This window comes from Rhinolophus sinicus, linkage group LG10 (assembly GCF_036562045.2).
Source record: "Rhinolophus sinicus isolate RSC01 linkage group LG10, ASM3656204v1, whole genome shotgun sequence".
NCBI classification, from domain to species: domain Eukaryota; kingdom Metazoa; phylum Chordata; class Mammalia; order Chiroptera; family Rhinolophidae; genus Rhinolophus; species Rhinolophus sinicus.
In genome coordinates this window covers 7,812,111-7,831,355 of record NC_133759.1, presented here as the reverse complement: position 1 = coordinate 7,831,355, position 19,245 = coordinate 7,812,111, and the positions used below count along the sequence as shown (strand labels likewise).

The 19,245-nt window shown below is 47.0% G+C and overlaps 1 protein-coding gene across 2 annotated transcripts in view; it reads right to left on the bottom strand.

The window, feature by feature from the left end:
• Positions 1 to 4,952: 4,952 nt before the first annotated feature.
• The window catches only part of SMARCC1 (SWI/SNF related BAF chromatin remodeling complex subunit C1), a 137,378-nt gene continuing 123,085 nt past the window's right edge, over positions 4,953 to 19,245 (bottom strand). The window contains exons 27-28 of one of the 2 annotated variants that reach the window (XM_019723988.2): positions 8,302 to 8,478; positions 4,953 to 6,009 (exon numbers count right to left, since the gene is read on the bottom strand). In XM_019723988.2, the coding sequence (XP_019579547.2) occupies positions 5,921 to 6,009; positions 8,302 to 8,478 (266 nt within the window). In that variant the 3' untranslated portion in view covers positions 4,953 to 5,920. Of the gene's footprint in view, positions 6,010 to 6,452; positions 6,594 to 8,301; positions 8,479 to 19,245 lie in introns of those variants that run through there. The other variant, XM_019723987.2, reaches the window with a different exon arrangement.

The following is a 19,245-nucleotide window of genomic DNA, read 5'->3' as shown; positions in this document are numbered from 1 at the left end:
CAAGATGGACATCCAATCTCCTAATATCTCTAGTAGGCATCTCGGGATGGGTTGCCTTAGTTCAAGCCTCAGTTTCGCTGGAACTACCGCTGCAGTCTGTTTGCTCTGCCTGGTGTTTTTTCCCCTCCAGATCTGCCTGGCAAAGTCCTGAACCCAGAAAGCTCAGTTCCTAGCACCTTCCCCTCCCGGAAGCTTCTCAGCCTGACCCAAGCAGTTAAAGACACTTATGCCCTGATATCACTGGACCAGGCAGAGAATGAGGCTTCCTAAAGCCGGGAGAAGGCATAAACGGATGGCAACTTTATCTACTGTCAACCCAGCACCGAGGGTCTGGAGTTTCGTTGGACTATTTCGTTGTTTTACACTGCCTCCAGGGGCACTAAATACCAGTTTGAAATACTGCCTTCTCTGAGCAGAGGGCTAGGCAGGGCTCTGCCCTTGCCTGTTGGCCAGAGGCACTAATGCACCCTCCAACCCCAACACTGCTTCCCGTGTCTGTAGCTTCTCTCTGTATCTCGACTCAGCTCGTGGTTGTCAGAATGGAGGATCTTGGTGGACATGCCTACGTACCCCCTCCTTGAGGCCAGTCTGTGTGGGAAGGAGGCCTCATGCATGGGTCCTTTGACATCTGGGGCATGACAACCACTCCCATGTTTTTCACAGGATAGATCTGGATGGGGGCCCTTCTCCCACCCCTTTCTTAAAACTCTACCCAACACCAGTTTTTCATTTTAATAATTTTGTTGAATATTTAAATATACTTTTAACTTTTGAATTAAGTAAAGTATATGTATAAAATATGAAAGGTTTTTTATATCTCCCGAACAACCTCCCCTTCCCTGGAGACGAACTATTATGACTTTCATTTTGGGATTTTAAATCAGCTAATGCCATTTAGTTTCATTCTGATCCTCACTAGCAGGTCTCACCAGCAGTTTGTGAACTGAGCACAGCACACCTGGTTGAGCGACAACCCCACAAGTTCATCCAGGCAGTGCAGTGTGATAGGAACAGCAGGATTTGGCATCAGATCTGTGTGACCTTGGGACAGTCAGTAACCTGTCTCATATATGTCAAAGTGGTAACTATGGTGTCAAATGACACTCTGGGGACATGGGTTAGGGTAGGCTAAAGAGAAGCTGTAAGATGTAGGAACTAGAAAGTGAAAGGAAATGAAATTGACCTCTAGGGCTTACCATGTCCCCACATTCAAGCCTTGTACATTTGGGCATCAGGGATGCTTTGTGAGGCAGTGGCGACTACATGCCTCTGAGGTTCCTTCTGGGTTTGGCAACCTGCCTCCAGTACCAAGTTAGGCACAAGGTCCATTACCAAGGCTACAGCCTGCCTCCCTGTGCATAGCCCCTGAACTCACCAGGGACTGCCATGTACAGCAGGAGCTGCTCCAGTTGCCATGGCTGGGGACATCCTTCAGTCTGCACAGGAAGCAGCATGGTTCCTGGCTTTAAGTTCTCAGCAGTAATCACTAACATCTGTTTTTCATTTCCCAGTGGTCTAATTTGTCATATTCTTCACAACCATACTACAAACATCTTACTGGTCATTTTACACATTTGCAAACTGACACTGAGATCATGCTCATGTGGTCAGGCCAACCTGAGCAAAGATCTTGATTTTACACCTTTTCACACGGAGGCTTTGCATTCTTAATTTCAGAAAAGAAATCAGGGTGTAGAGAGAAGTAGGGCCCCACTTGGCAGAATGGAAGCCCTGCGTTGCCCTCTAACCCCCTACTTCCACCTGGGAGTTTAAGAGTTAATGAACGCTATGAGCTCTTAACAGGTTACAACATAGTAACAAGTCCAGACCCATGTCCTAGATCATAGTCAGAAAGGGATATCTAGAATGGCCTGTGTGCTGGGTAGACACTGGGTCTGGGCTGCAGGGCAGGCGGCTGTGTGACCGTTCTGGTGATGGGGCTGCTGGGAATGGGCCTGCTTGTACCATTACCGGGAAGGAGGAGCCAAGGGTCAGGGGCCTGAGTGCTCTGTGCTGACCGCCAGCTCATTGCTGCAGGGAACTCTGGATTCTCAACCACACAAGTGCTCTCATTCTAGCAAAGGACATCACAACTTGGAGGTTGTCATCTCGTCCAGGCAGCAGGTCTACTACAAGATTGGCAAGGCCCGATTTTCATTATCCCAAAGTCAAGTAAGCTTGGAGAAAGCCACATAGCACAGGCAAACAGAGAGCCTCAGATGTGAAGCAACTAGACTTGTCCGCAAAAGAGTCCTGCTGCCACAGCAGGCGACCTAAGTGCTCCTCGGGCTGGTATTTGTGCATCCAGATGAAAGGGTGTTCTGATTATTCAGATGAAGGTTTTCCTGGAATGAAGGTCAACCCTCAGGTTCCCACACCTACCAGAACAGAAATCACGGGAGAATATCCTATTCGGACTATATACATTATCCCAGAAGTCTTGATCATACTGTGTTTTTCTTCACAAACACTTGGCACTAAAACCATCATATTAGTTATTAACTGTTTATGAAAGGGTCTGGTGTCCCTCACCCCACAAGAATGTTAAGTGGCCGGGATTGCAGGGACCTTGCCTACCTTATTCATAATTATGGCTTCGCTGCATGCAAGTGCCAATGCCCAGCACATAGTAGGCCCTCAAGTGTTTACTGGATTAATGGACTCAGAATGAACTGCCGTGAACTTGCTTAATCTACCACACAAGCTTCTTAACCAGTGGTTCTAAAGGGTGGTCCCTTGACCAACTGCCCTAGGATCCGCTAGGAACCTGTTAAAAATGCAAAATTTTACAACTCACCCCAGACCTACTGAACCGGAAGCTCTGAGGGTGGGGGCCAGCCGATCGCATGTTACAATCCCACAGGTGATCCTGGCGGCACTGAAGTTGGAACCCTGCTGCTCTTCATCGCATTTGGGGGAATGAGTCCACAGTGAGGATCTGAGGCACCTGTGGAAGACTCATTGATTGTGCAGGTCCTGTTATGCTCTAAAAACAATTCACACTCCAGTTTGTAAACCAGTCTCTGGTTTGGATCAAGCACTGACCTCCCTCATCACCCTAAGGAAGTATAGGAATCCCGTGAGACCCAACTGGCTCCTGCACTCTTACCAGAGGAAGAGTTGCAACAGTTCTGGAAGCAAAGCACAATCGGCCTTGCACACTTCTGTGAGGAGCCGCGTGTGCGCCTCCTGGCAGACACAGAATCTGCCTCTTTTGCTTCACTGGGCTCATAAGCATCTTGAAGACAATGGTTTCTTTCAGGTTCCTGAACAGGGTTTGCACCTGTGGGTGTGCAAAGTCCATCACCTGCCCTCATGGGCCGCCTCCAACATGGGGCTAAGCTGCATCCCGACGAACATTCTCTAGCTCACCAAGCAAAACTTGGCCTCTCCTGGAGTTGTCAGCATGTTGGCCACCCTTCCTGGAGAACTTCCACTTTCCTCACTTTGACCATGGAAATAAATAGTGGGTGAGGACATTCAACTGTATGTTCCTTAAGCGTCACAAAGGTGGTCAGTTAGGAAGCCCCAAGTCACTGAACTGCAACTGCTAACCAGGACCAGATGAGGCTAAAAACTTCAGCTCTTCATAGGACATATGAAGAAACTGGGACAGGAATGCAGAGAATGGGACTAGAATCCAGAAATGATGTTCCATTTATTCATCGAAAAAGAGGGAGGAGGTTAGGCCTTCTTGATCAATTTCCTCCAATCTCCCAAAACTCCCTCCCTTCATTTTCCAAAATAACACCACACTGAGAAATGTTTGTACAAAAACCAAATATTATTCCCCCCTCACAGAATCGAGTGGCTGTATTACAGGAACAAAACCAGATCAAAGACATGAAAAGAAAAAGTCACCACTTACACTGAAACATAACAGTGTTAAGAATTCAGATATTGTGTAGAATTATTACCAGCATAGTAAAAATATTTCCACCTGGATCTTTTAAATTTGAAAGTGATCACATTAAAGACCTGAGGTTACAAGGACCACAGTATGAACCAGAATTCCATTTTCCTTCTAAGACCTCAGTGGAAAAGGTAAGTATTTGGAATGAGTTTCCTTTGGGAAAGACTGGCAGGAAATAGGGAAAGCCCTGGCCATTGTCAAAAGGCACTGGGGTCTTTCTGGAGGCAAATGCATTAAAACTAAACTCCAGTAGGAACAAGCTCATTTCTACTCCAAGAATCTAGCACAGACACACAAAAGGAACAACGTCTCCTTGGTTCCAGTACTTTGATGGTGACCACGGCCACCTGGCTAGAGGCAACACCTGAGGGTTTGAAAGGCAAATCTTAATTGTGGTTTTCTTTTTTGCTTTCTGCTATTAAGGAAAAGAATTTCTAAGGTGTTTTTACAAACATCTATCTATGCCCTCTCACATGTAAAGCTTTATAAAATACATAGAAAAGATGTTCCACTTGGCATTCTAAATGAAACTGCCACTTGAGAATGTGAAGTAAAGAGGCCAGGTGCTTTGGAAATCGAACTCTACCCAAAACACCCTTCCCCCACCCATGGAAGGACAGAGGGGAGGAAAGGAAGACAAGAAGAGAAAACCAAGAACTCTCAAGTCACTCATCAGCAGGGGTAGAAATGGGCTCAAATTAAGGCATTTTTGTGGCTCTTCCTCTGGAATGGCATTCCATTCTCTCAGCCGGAGCACCCCAACCCTCAAAGCAAGACTCTGATTGCCAAGTGAGTTCCTTGACAGACCCAGCATCTCCTTGACAACCTCGAGACAGATGGAATGTGAGATCTCAGAAAGGGAAGGGAGAAGGTACAAGAGGCCGCTGATCCCACCCCACTTCTCCATTCCCATCCCAAACCTAAAGTACCGCTTCACTAAAGTCCATTCACCCTGGCTACTGCAAGAGGTAGTGTGGGGACTTGCACCCCCGGCCATCCTAACCAAGTCCCATGAGCTAAAATGTTCAGCACTATCTACTTTTTTTTTCTTTTTAAAGTTTTTTTTTTTTTTCTTTAAAGAGGGAGAAAAAAGAATGCATACAAGCAGTGAATAGTGGCCTAGATTCACTGGGTGGCCATTGCCCTAGACTCCTAAAACTTTCTGCTAGTCTCGGGAACTAAGGAATGCCTCCCCAAATCCCAGTCCTCAAAGCTCAAACTGCCCTCAGAAAAACAAAAACATCCACCCCCCAATCCAATGAACCATCTGCATAGAAAGCCAGAACCAGTGGGCCTGGGGATGGAGGGGGTGTCTGTTCTACTGCTTGCTCTCCCCACCTAAGTCCTAACGGGGTATGTTCTGCCAGGTAGGGTGGAGGCCCTCACAGTCCTCACTGGGGATAAAGATTACCGGTGTCCCTTTCCCTATCGCTTTTAGTTTTGGTGCATCTACGTGTAGCAAAAACCTCATGACGCTTCACAATCAGCACCATCCTTAGCTCAGATAAGCAGAAATAAGGTCACTTATAATGCCTTAAGGTTTGTCCCCTCTGGCTATCCCCTCTGCCCATCACTATTTTTTTGGTTCCTATTACCTTAGGATGCTCTCCCTTTAAAGCAATAATGACAAAAAAAAAAAAAAAAAAAAAAGGCATTATCCATAGAAGCATAAGACAAAGCAAAAAAATAGCAGGAGAGCAAAAATGATAGAGACAGGACCTGCAGAGAAACTGCCAGTATACCCCACACCAGGACAGGGGACACGCAGATTATTTTTAGGAGGACCAGGGCACACTGTCACCACAGGCATCCCCGAGTGTTGGTTGAGGACCTAACACGAGGGGTGTCGGAGCATGGAGAGGGTGGGGAGACGGGATATGGGATGCGTGCTCGGGGCTGTGAGAAGAAAAATCCTGAAAGAAATCCAAGGAAGCGGAGGAACGTAAGTCTTGTCCTCGCCACTGCAGCTGGTGGCGCTGGGCGTGGACGTTCCATGTGTCTCCCAGGCTAGGGCGCGGCAGAGGCTGGTGGGCCTGGAGCAGGAGGTGGAGGGACTCCATCTGCGGGTGGCGGCGGCTGCTGCGGCGGGGGGGGATCTGCAAACACATCCAAGAGTGACTCGTCATTGCTGGAAACATGCGGGGCTTGGGAAGAGCCCGCTCAGAGAACAAGGACACGGGAAGAAATTTTCTCCAGGGCAGGCAGCCAGTGCGGCCCGAGGCATCGCTGCCGCTGCGGTCCACACGGGTCAGGTCCGCTCGAACCTCCAGGCCACTGCTCACGGTGCTCTCCGACCCAAGTGGTTGGGGTGGGGGGAGGTGTCTGAATCTGTCCCACCTCCTTCAAGGTCCACCCATTCCAAGAATCACTCCAGACCTTTTGAGAACTTAATTACATTTTGATTTTATTGTACTTTAATGGTTCTCTGTGCTAATTTTATTTCTTCAGTTAAATGATAAGCTCTTCCCTGGGCAAGTTCAGTGTCTTCTTTTCTTTCTCTCACAGTGCCTAGCCTACTTGGGCACAAAACAGATTATCAATAACTTCTTGCTGATTATCTGTCTCCGCCAAGGCCAGAGAACTTCACTCGAGGCAGCTGCTGACAAGTTGGACAGTCCTGGGAGGCCCCAAAGCGCCTGAACTGCAGTCCTTGGATTTTTGGCCAAAACTAGGTCAGGTCCTGAAGGGAACAATTAGTATGAGTGTCTGGGGCTCTTTCCTATTTCAACTTTAGCTGCTTTAGCGTACAAAGGAACCCTAGAGATCATTTAATCCAGGGTTTTTTAAACCTCTAGATTTTGTCAGAAATGAAAACATATGAAACAAATAACTGAAGTGCAGCCTTGCTTACTACTCAGTTCACTCGACCCTCCCCCCACGAGGTTTCCACCCAACTGCCAAGGCTCTTCAAAGCATTTAAAGCCCACTGATCTAATCCTTTGTGTCATCTTTCAGTGGAGAAAACTAGGGCCTGAAGAGGGGAAGCAACTCACCTGATGAGGCCTGCCTGCCTAGGACCCCAGAGCCAAGCCAGCAGCTCAGAATCCCTGAAACACTCATTTGTGGGAAGGAAGTGCAGGGGTGTGGAGGGGCCAAACCCTCCATATTCTCAACGTGCTCCACGCAGGGCCCTTTAGGGTCACGAATTATGGGTGATCAGCAGGATGTGACAGTGGTCAAGACCAAAGATACCATCTCGGCATAGGGATGGCAAACTGGTCAACTCCTGGATAGCTGGCACGTTTGTATGTTGCACTTTCTTGTCAAGGAGAAGAGGTACCTGCTATACCATAATATGTACCATTGACTCAAGGGACATCATGTTTCCTCTACTGTCATGATCCTATACACACAGTGAGACAGCCGCCTGCTTTTCTTCTGTGCACCTACTCTGTCCCAGCTCGTAGGGGGCTGAAGAGACATGAGACAGGCCTTTATCCACGCAGCTGCCTCCCTGCCTGGTGATGCCCCGCCCTCAGGGTACGACAGTGCACTCCAGACACGGTCTCATGTAACTTCTGGGAAATCTTGTATTACTATCTAAGCGTTGATTTCTCATTTGTTTGACTACAGCTCCTGGAGACAAGGAATTCTTATGCATCCCAGCTCTATTGTGTACAGGAACGAACTCCTTGGCACATACGTGAGCTTTGAAATGAACCAGGGATCACACATGTGGCCGGGGTATGTGACCACTAAGGCTGCGTTTTTGGATTGTTCTCAATTGAGAAGGACTATCGGAGTAAAGGGCAGGCCAGAGCCTCTGCAACACCACTGGGGAGGCCAAGCCTGGAGCAGAGCAAGGGCTCTACACGAGAAATGACCTGGCTGGCCATACACCGTCACACAGATCTCTTGGCAGCACCTGTGCCTTCTCCACCAAGCCTGTGGGGACCTCACATCCTTCTCAACACTGCCCCCGAATATTCCTTCCTTAGTCTAAGCAGCCACTACCAATGGCAGTGGCCACAAGACATTTATGTGTTATTCCTGCCCTACACTGGTTCCTGTTCTTTTCTTCACACCCACTATTTGGAACCCTGTATCGATAAAGGGTCCTGTAGGGAAAATAACAACCAGTAGCTCTATGCCTACCAAGATTCACACTACATAGGCTTACACAGGAGCAGATGAGGAATGTCTCTCTGGCCTCCTCAGAACTGTGTCACGAGTGCATGACATGAAGTCTATGGCACACGAGTCCTGATGACGGGAAGCACGCTGCACTCATCACCTGTGCACCTGCCCAGCGGGGGTGATATTCTGGAACTCACTGTCACAGGTCGCCCCGTCCACGGGCTGCCAAAGCGCAGGGAGAGAACAGAGCCCCCTCCTGCCTCCCTCCCAGAGGGACTCTGGGGTAATGCAGCCCCTCGTGCGGTACTTACACATGCCGTTCGGCGCCGTGAGGGTTACCCGGGGTCCTAAGATGTTGCCTGGCATTGGAGGCATACCAGGAGGGGGAGGGCCACTCCCAGGGGGGTGGATGTTGGCTGCGACGGTGGGAATCATGCGGCCTGGCATGGGCTGCCCAGGCATCATGGAACCTGGGCCTGGTATCTGCCCTGTGGAGGGAGATATAAAGTACTAATGTAAGTGTACTAGGAAGAAAGGGATCAACTCACTCCCCAAGAGTGCTGAACACAGACAAATATCTAACCCTCTGAAATAGCAACAGAGCAATAATCTGTAACAATCTCTATGTCCACTTATTATTATTATTTTTGGGGGGTGGGGAGGTGTAATGGGTAGGTCTGAGGAATGAATGACTACCCTAAACCATGGGATGGCCAAGTGTCTACAAGAAGCAATGACAAAAACAGCATCCTAAAAGAAAGCCTTCATTCTGGTTTTGGGGAACAGTGTATCATCAAATATCTTTCTGAGGACACAAAATGCTAAGCACAGACCACAGGGAATGGAGAAAGACTTTAACTCCAAGTCAGTGCACAGTCCAAAGACCGCAGCTCAGTCAGGACTGGGCTTCTCACACAGGCTTCGTGGGTTTCGGTCACTATAGTGAAAACATCATTAAAAAGGGATTCTGATTGGAATCCCCAAGTCCTGGGCACACAACTCTCCCCCTCTATCCCCCACCATGAAGCACTGGCCCTGGAGAATCACGCGAGAGCAAGGTGGGGAGAGAGTGAGAAAGACAAACACCTCCTTCACCCTTCCTATTGTTTTGAAATTAGTGACAGGAGATGCTAGACATAAGAATAGTAAAATACCTCCTTTCTGTTTCTGAGCCCTCAGAATTTTTAGCAAACTTGTTCTATAAAGAGTCAGATAATAAATATTTGGACTTTGCAGGCCGTAGTCTGTCACAACTATTCAACTTTGCCATTGTAGCATGAAGGCAGTCATAGGTGATATGAAATAAGTGTGGCTGTATATTTATTTATGAAATGTGAATTTCACATAATTTTCATTTGACATCAACATTCTTCCTATTTTGAGTTTCCCCCCAACTATTTAAACTGTAAAAACCATTCTTTGTCTATGGCCCATTCAAAAACTGGAGCTGGGCCAGATCTGGCCGCAGGTTGGAGTCTGCCAATCCTGCTCTAGATATGATGGTAGATTTTATTAGATCTTGAACTCAGTGGTTTGGCTGCTGGGCTTGGTTTTAAATTGGCACAAAGGAAAACAGTTTAAGGGCACAAACCAAGGTTGAAGCTCTTTTATAGAAGGGCAAATTATACTCTCTACAGAATGAGGAAAAAGAATCTAAGTAGTTTTTTCTTTTTTTAAAATCTTGGGACTTCAGTATCTACGTAAGGTCAACTGTATGGAACTGAATACAGGTTTCTAGACACAGTCCCGAGACAGCTGGAAATAAGAATGCTTGAGGCTCTTGGAAAATATGGGAGATGGGATTACCTGACAGGTAACAGGTAATTAAAACATACAGACAAGTACTGCAGAAGGGAAGACTTCTCTGTCACTGCTTACGAAAAAGACTGTCTTAAGAAAGACACACAAAGCTTCAGACTTCACACCATCTATTTCCAGTCTGTTTCCTGACCCAGGACCCAGAGGAGCCCTTCACTACAGGGGTGTCAATGAAGAGAACCCCACTGAGGTACAAGAATCAGGCATAGAGGTCGTCCACTGTCTTTGGAGGATTTTTTTTTTTAAGCATAAGACATGAACATTATGCCCCAGAAGCAGCAGGAGGGCGAGTTTTGGGCCGACCTGCCCCTTCCTGTGCCTCCTAATGCAATCACGCAAGAGCCCAGCAGAAGAGCCCCAGACGCCCACCCGCTGGAGGACCACTTGGTCAAAGCACCTCCAAGGAAGCAAGAGAGCAGGTGCTGGGCTCACACCAATGAGCACTGACAATAAAAGATGCGGTGCCCGGGCCCCGGTGCTGGGACAGATGTGGGCAGCGCAGGAGAATGACAGAGAAAGGAACACATGGCAGGTATGTTAGAAGTCACACAGGGTAAGTGCACACCAAGGGAAAACTATGGAAGGAGCAAGCAGAAGAAAACTTCCAGTTAAGACAACTTGTGAGTGGCGTGGGATTATGGAGGATGTGCCAAGTGAAGGAGGGGGACTAGGGACAGGGTAACAGCACACTTTTCAAAGCACAAGTCCTGGCCACAGTTAAGCAACCCGGAAATAACACAAATGCCCCTCAGCCAGCCATCGCTTACATGGAGCACCGTGACCCTCTAAGTAACTGCATCACCTTATCATCCACCCATCACCTGAATTCAACTGAGGGGCAGAAGGCTCAAAGAGGCAACCAGGTTTCAGAGGCAAGTTATCCACGCTCAGCCTGTCTGACATGATTCAAAGCAGAGGGCGCTGGATGAGTCCCACACAAACGGGGTGGGGCCTCCGATGGTAAGGCTACAGGGCACTAGGTCCAAGGTGTGGAGAAGGGAGGAATGTGGGCCTGATTTCCCGCGTGATGGAAAGCTTTAAGGGATGCAGGAGTCAGCACCTGGAGCAGAGGAAGAGCTTCTGTGGAGGAGCAGGGGCGACGTGAGGGCAAGATGAGTAGGGAAGGAAGAGTGGGAGCTGAGGTGGTGGGGACCTCACCCTGCAGGCACCCTCGGGATGTGTGAGAGCAAGGAGGAGGCCGGCTTGGCATCTGACTGGGCGTGTGATGGGCAGATGGGATGGAGTGAAGAGGACAGGGAGGACTTTTCCTTGCAGAACAGGAGACGCGGGATTGGCTGCCACTGTAGAGGAACTCTGGGAGGGTGAAGGAAGGTACAGCCCTCTCCAAGTTTCAAACGGGCAGTGGTACACAGAATATTATTATACTAAGAATCAGGGCCAGGCCTCTGTAAGCTAAAGAGACACCTTTGTTTTTCAGGAGATACTCTCCCATGTCCCTTTCAGAGGCCCCTTTTGTTGCTCCCTTCTTACCACAGGTCACCTCCTAGGCCATTACTAAGTGCGATACTTTGTTTCCCACTTGCTAGGTCTTTACTAACAGTTCTCTATTGGCACTCCAGGTGTTGTGATAGGGAGAGAAGGGATACTTTTGTTGTTGTTGGAGGCAAGAGGCCTACTTGTAAGCCCAGACCTACAGAATCCTAACCTGGAGATGAAAGAACACTATTAACGGACTCATGATAAATGGAAGCCGCGTACTAGAACAGATAATACAGCCCAGGTCTATCAATGCCTATAGGCTGCCTCTTTCTACCAAGTTCAACCTGGACAAGAGGACTTGAGCAAGTTAGGAAGAACATTTTGTCAGCCCTTCTCAGGTCTCTCTCTCGAAAACTGACAGTAGAGCAGTGAAGCATACCTGTGGCCTTCACAAAGAGGCCAGAAGAGCAGCGGGTAAGGGGAGGGGAAGAGCACACCAAGTGTGTGCTCACATAAGGGATACAATACACAACTCTTCAGACCTCACCACTTTGTTTTCAGTATGACAGTTTCACACTTTGATGTCTAGAGCAAGGTATGGACTGACCAAACCCCGAGCTGGCCAGGGCACCCCAATATCATCCTCAACACGGAAAAGTACAGACGAACGAGACTGGAAACTAAACAGTGCGATGCTCACGTCCACTTGCCCCCACCCAGGTGAGTGCCCCTGGGCAGGTCATTTAGGGTGCCCCTGGACAGGTCACTTAGGGTGCCCCTGGGCAGGTCATTTAGGGTGCCCCTGGGCAGGTCATTTAGGGTGCCCTTGGGCAGGTCATTTAGGGTGCCCCTGGGCAGGTCATTTAGGGTACCCTGAGCCTGTTTCCTGGGGTTACAGCGAGTGAAGCTGAACATCTACGCACTTTCACCACACGGCTTTTGTATGATCAGGGGAGTTTATTTGTTACAGTGTCCTATTATGTCACTAGCTCCTTTAACACACTTCTGAGAGGAAGAGCAAATATTGTCATTTTATGGAGAGAAAACAACAGCTCAAAAAAGTTAAGAGACTTCCTCATGGTCACAGAACTTGTATGGGAATCAGATGCAAGTCTTCTGAATCTAAATCCAATTCTCTATCATACTGTGCTGTAGTCAAACAGTTCATGTGACAGGGACTTCATAGGACAGCCAGCACAAAAATTTCTGAACGTGTACACTTTAATTCCAGGCATCACGTTTTCTTCTTCATTGTGTCACAGTTAGGAGACTGCTCTGCTTCCTACAATAAATAGTTGTTTAATTTAACCAACATAGCACCTTGCAGTGGATTGGATGGTGGCCCCCAAACAGATACATACATGCCTTAATACCTGGAACTTGTAAATGGAATCATCTTTGGGAAAAAGGCCTTTGCAGATGTGCTTATGTTAAGGATCTTGAGGAGATACTGAATTATCTTGGTGGGTCCTAAATCTAATGACAAATGTCCTTGTAAGAGACACATAGAGAGGAGAAACGAAGATGGAGCAAAGAGAGGTGTGGCCACAAGCCAAGGAATGCTGCCACCCAACAAAAGCTGAAAGAGGCAAGGGACAGACTTCCCTAGAGCCCCAGAAGAAGCATGGCCTTGCTAGAGACTAGACTTGTAGCTCCTAGAACTGTGAGAGAATAAATTAATTTTAAGTCACCAAGTTTGTGAAAGAGGAAGACGTAAAGACTGAGTAACTCGCCCCATGTCACCCAGTGTGCAAACAGAAGCTCAGTTCTGACCAGGGTACTCTGGCTCCAGAGATGTGCCCGTGACCACAGCACATCCTGTGGATGAAGGTCTGGAGAAGGGGGTCCGTCCCTCTCCAGCAGACTATGTGATGCAAACTCTGCCGCCACTGAAGGGATGAATTAGTTATTCGGCCTACACCTGGCTCCAAACAGAACAGTTCTCTGAACCAGCAGCTCAGAGTGCGTCCCAGGTGACGCCCATCCTCCACGCACGGGGATAAGCCTGCAGGCTCTTGTGTCAGGTCCAGCAGTGCCGTTCCCAAAGAGACCTGCTCAGCGGCAGCGGCCCATTTACCTATTTCCCCATATCTTTATGGCAACAAGCTGGGATAGGGAAGCTTTAGGGTTTTCCAAGGCTAGCAGCCCAAAAGCTGAAAAAAAATCCTTTATTTCTCTCGCTGTAAATTCCGAAGCCTTCTGAAAAATAAAGTTCTTTCTATCCTCCTATCACAAACAGGGCAATAAAGCCAGTGGGATACGGGTGCTCAGGGTACAAGAGGACAATGGCTGCTTGGGAAGGGTGGCAGCAAAAAGGACGGACTAGAGGAAAAATAGTTTACTCTTGCTCGTGGGACCACAGACATTTCTCAGGAAAGCAAGGAGCACTAAGCGTGAGTGATGTCCCTATGCCATCCAAAGGTTACTGCTGTCACCTGCTATGCGACTCACAGTGCTGCTGTGCCTATGGTGGTGGATTTCCAGAACAGACAGGGAGGAGACAGAGTATCCCTGAGTCTGGGCCTGCCATTGGCCAGGCAGTGACAGCTGTCTCTTGGAATGCTCCAGGTTCTTAGGAAGACTGTGAGACAGAAAGGGCCCAGTTTTAAGATGAGGAAACTACATCTCAGAGAGGCTGTGTAATGTGGCTCATAGTCACAAGGAACAAACCCAGGTCTGTGTGACCTGAGGCCCATTCTCTTTTTCTTTACACCACCCTGCCTTAAAGGAGTACCTCAATCCTCGCAAAAGCTGATTTTTAAGGATCAAATTTGAAACGGTGTAGAATTTAAGAGGACTGGAAAGAATACACATCAATTTCTTGTAAAGCAACCCCATCCTTTTAAAATATATACATCATTGTGGTTTCTCCGGTGTCTGATACAGGTCTTACCATTTTTAAATGGATGAGAATGTCTGAAGGCATTTCTACTAATTCTTACTAAACATGAAGAAGTCCAGCCCATACGAACCTGAAAGTAAGGCACAGGAGCAGGCCTTACCAAACAACATAAAAAGTGTGCACATACATATTTTCCATTTTTAAAAAAATTCAGGTATTTCCTTCCCCAGTAGAGAGGGGGGTGACAGAGAGCTGTGGCTTCAAAATAGCTGTATCAAAGCGTAAACTGGTGGGAGTCTGACCTACATACAAGCTTTTTTTTAAAAAAAACACACCAAAAAAACCCAGCAGGTACCTGAAGCCTAAAAAATGGAGAGGTGTGCTAAAATTAGGTTTAGCCTAGTGGAAAACCCCCTCACACTCTCAGGTTTATTAGCTCTTCTACTAAAGCGTTACACCCCATCATGCCTAATGGAGTATTATTTAAGGATTTACTTTTTATTTTTTAGGACGGAAGAGGCAGGTGGGAAAAGAACATGGAAACTAGGAAAGGGAACTCTTGAGCACATTTCATAGCTCCGTTTCTGACCATCCTTAGCACGTGCTCTGGCTGAGTCCCCGGAGAACGGAAATAACAATGGGGACCCAGTGCGGGGAAGCCCAAGCTCCCGAGGCTGCGCCTCCCACAGCAGCTTCCGGGGGCGCCCGCCACAGCCACTCTTTGTTCAGGACTGAGCCCTCACTGTTCTCTCTGGGAGGGTAACCTGCTGCTCCGGAAAGTGGCTCAGGAACCTTGTTATCACACGAGGCCAACAGGACCAGAGGCGGCACAGGTCAGAAATACCCGGCTGGTGTGATATGCTGGTCCTTCTCTATCAACGCGGGGCTGTGAGTCCAGTATGTGGGCTGGGAAGCGACGGCTGGCTGTAATCCTTCCCTCAGTCCTGTTTCCCACGGGTAGGGTTGTGTACGAGGGTCTACCTTGGGGGCTTAAAAGCCAAGTGCCCAATGCCTTGGTTAACTTTCCTTGAACAACCAGTATTTTACTAAATGACGCAAAAAGTCCTAATTTTATCATTAACACATCATTTCTACCATGTCTGAGTATTCATCAAATCAGATCAATTCCTATTTTGTTTTTAGGCACTTCTAAAAATTCCTATAGTTAAATAAGGAAACCATAGAGATATTTAAACCAGTATGTCCTTTGCCCTCTGCTTTTCACAAAGGCGTCCTTAATGCAGGCAGCTCACCCATGACTACTCCCGAGTGCCTCTTTTACTACCAACGCCCAGAGGAGGGCAGAGCTTCCACGGCACTCACGCACGAGATCTGTCATTTCCTTTTGACTCAAGCCACTGATAGGTAATCGTCCTTTAAATTTGTACCCCGGCGCCCGGGGGACTGACCACCTCACTTTGAGGAGATTGCCAGCAGCCCCGGGTGAGGCCCTTGCTCGAGTAAGGAGCACAGTCAGGAGCACCGCAGGAAGCAGCGGCTACCACCCAGGCCACTCTGCTTCTTGGTTCCCCACGTGCTGTCATGGAAACTGAGGCCAGGGTGTGGCCAAGGGATACTATGTGTGTGCTCAAGAACTGGCTGCTATCGGGACTATTCATCTTGTGCCATCTGGAATGGCAGCCTTACAGGGAGAACTAGTAAGGCTTTAATTCAGGAATCACTCCATGAAATCATACTGTTTTACAATGTAAATGAAAAGATGAAGCGCAGTGCTCTTTTATGAAGATCAGCAACACTTAAGAGTGGTATAAAGGTGGCTGTGGCCTCCAGTTTCCAGCTGCCGAACGTCCACCGGAAACATTCTACTACAGGTACACCCTTTGCCTTTTTGTTTGGTAGGAACAAATTAACTTGGGATACTTCATTAGCTATGGGGACAAAATCTACAAAAAGCTGGAGTTCCCAGGTGAGTCAGGAGTAAGACCAAATAATAAAAGAGCCAAGGAGAGCAGCATACAGACTAGTACTCTACACAAAATTCTAAGCATCTGAATGAATTAAGGGGTGGGGGCAAGTGGGGGGTGGACTGCAGAGGTACAAAATAAATAGAGTACATGAGGTGTCAGTTTGTATGAGCCACTCTACAGCCTGGGCCCATATGCATGTGACAGCCTTGTAGAGTCACAACACTGAGTTGCTATTTTAATGGGCTCTATACAAAATGACAGCCAATTTTGTGGAGAAAAGACTATTTACCTACATAATCATATAAACTCTAGGAAGTCAGAGAGTTGCAAAATTAACCACTCAGTGATAAATTTGTCTTGACGTTCTTCTCAACAATTCTCTCATCTCATTGGCGTTCAGGGGCCGCTTTTCCCCTTCCTTCACGTACCATCAAGTCTGGCCAAATACCAAAAGCTAGCCAACGGACCTGGGTAATTATCCTCAGCTCCTAACGTAACTGCTGTGGCCTGCTAACTTTTCTAGAACTTAGGAAACATTCGTTGGAAAGACAATACTCATATTTCCTCACCTGCCCTGATTTGAAAGGCCCCTTTAGCTGATTTCTAGAACACGGTGTGCTAGACTCACCTGTTACAGCCACCTTTTCCTGAACTGGTAACATGAAGGCAACTTTTAACTAATTTAAGGGCTTAATTTATTGTTGTTATTAATTTTACTCTCTAACACACCTGATTTTACACTCAAACTGCAAAGCAACCCCACAAAAGGGGCAATTATGAAAAATGATTACCTTGAGTTGCTGGAGCCTTCACACACTGCTCGAGGCAGTGTACGCTGGCATGAGCACTCTGGGAAAAACTGTGGCAGTATCTACTAATGGGAACATATGCATGTCCCACAACCCATTCCAGGTACACACCAAAGGCCACTCCCCAGTGGCACACAAACAGAAATGTATACCTTTGCCCACCGGACACACGCATGTTCACAGCCGCACTTACTAATCGTAATAACTGAAACGATAACGGGACCGTGGACTAAGAAATCGTGGTGGAGCCCCACGGTGGAACATGGGGAGTGAAAAGAAGGCAGAAGCAGCCACAACAATGTGGACCCACTCTGGTACGGAAGAAGTCAGACACCAACAAAACTCACCAGGTAAACCCATCAGGTAACATTCGAAACCAGCCCAACTAGTCTGTGGTGGCTGAGATCAGGACAGTTGTTAAGCTCGGGAAGGAGGAGATGGAGGAGTAGGACGGGGCTTCTGGGTATTGTTTACACAGGTATACTCTCTTTGCTAAAACTCACCAACCTAAATTAGTTATGATCTATAGTGTTCCATATATACATTATAGCTCAATAAAAAATTCTAAGACAGTACATCATCATAGATTAAAACAAAATACTGTCATACATATATCACGATCCTTTACTTTACAAATTCACTTACACCTATTTCTGTGTGCAGGTAAAAGGAGAGAAATTCTAACGGCTATTTCTATTTCTATTCTAACGGCTATTTTTATGAACTCTAGTTTTCCAGCATCGCCTAAGAGAACAGTTGTACCTGAGTCTGCCCGCCCTCCGCCACAGGGCGGGAGCAGCGCTGGCACACCACTTTGGAATGCGATGGGGCCCAGGATGGGCCCTGCTCCACTATGCAGCAAGGCCTTGTGGCCTGGCCACGTGTCAGTTCTTCAACTGTGACGAAGACAATGAGAACGAAGTGAAGCATGTGGGTGACGGGCCTGGCCTGCAGACACCTACTCTCACCAGGACGTAACTCAGGGAAAAGGCAGAAGCACCGCTCTCCCATCTTTCACAAGCTACATGCAAATGCTGGAGCTACTTCTAAATTTTCTGGGAACGGTGACTGCAGATGATGACGGTTTAAGCCATTCAAGAACCAAATGTCAGGCAGCTACAATGAACTACCTCTTAATTTACCCTGACAGTTTTAGGCACTAAATTTCTAAAATAATTATGGTTACTGAGAAGTCACTTTGTGATCTTCACTGTTAGGCATTCGTATCTTTTGAGAGCTTCACATGGGAGAAAGTTAGATCTCATACAGAGAATTTAAGATCCACTCAAGCAGAGAGAGAAGGTCTTTGGAAGAGAGTACCCTGTGAGCATGGCAGACTTCTAAGACTATCTCCACAAACACCACTCAGATCAAGTGGCAAGTCTGATGACAGTAGTAAATTCTACAATTGCAGTTTAATAGTTTTGTGTGTATGTGTGTGTGAAAATTAATGCCTCCCAAAGTCAATCTAGCCTCATTTTTGTGTAAAGCCAATAAAAACTAGTACCTAAAACATGTTTTGAGTTGTGAATTAAAGATTCATGTTGATAGCATAGGTTGTCAGATAGCAGATTTTTAAGTTGTAGCTTCTTCAGGCAATCATAGCTGGTTATTTCCACGAGGAGACTTAGAAAACCTGCCATTTGAGGAGGTCAGGCCAACTGACATTAGTCATGTTGGGACCTTCTTATGCTTCCAAAGATCTCTGTGCATTTATCTTAGTTTACCTCTGTATGCCTTTGGCCAAAGAATCTGTATCCCACCCCAAGAAGCACAACCCTCGGCTCTTCTGGGCACTTGGCACATTACTATAGAGAAATTATAAAAATCTTATAGAATGACTGTTACTAGAGCAATAAAATACACAGCACACACCCATACATATTGATGTATAAAATGGGACAGAATGTGGGGAAGAGGAAAGCTGGAATTAAAGGAACATTTTAGTTTTAATGATGTTGGTAGTTAAGTTTGAAAGAATTGTGAGTTCAGCTTTCAAGGTGGTTAAAATGTGGTGAATACTGTCAATTTGAAAGGGCTCCCACATGCTAAAGATGGGACAAACACATAAAAAACAAACCAACCTTTGAAGATGAGGGTGGGATGGGGGTAGTAACTATTCAATAACTGATAGAGAAAGAAGAAAGGATGATGCATTTGTCTAGCTTTTCTGTAAGGACTGATTTCCAGGATAACTAAATGATTGATGAACAAAACTTGCTTTTTGTTTATTTTTAAATAAAAGAATCACTGCTAATAAACTCAAGAGAAATGTTAAGTAAATAAGAGCAGAAGGAATAATACATTTAGAAAGCTTGCCATTTTGCAATGCCTGATGCAGTAACTGACCTAGAGAGCTTTCTCAATGGCAGGTAAAACCTTAGGGGAGGTCTGGTGGGGAAGCCCAGCAACACCAGG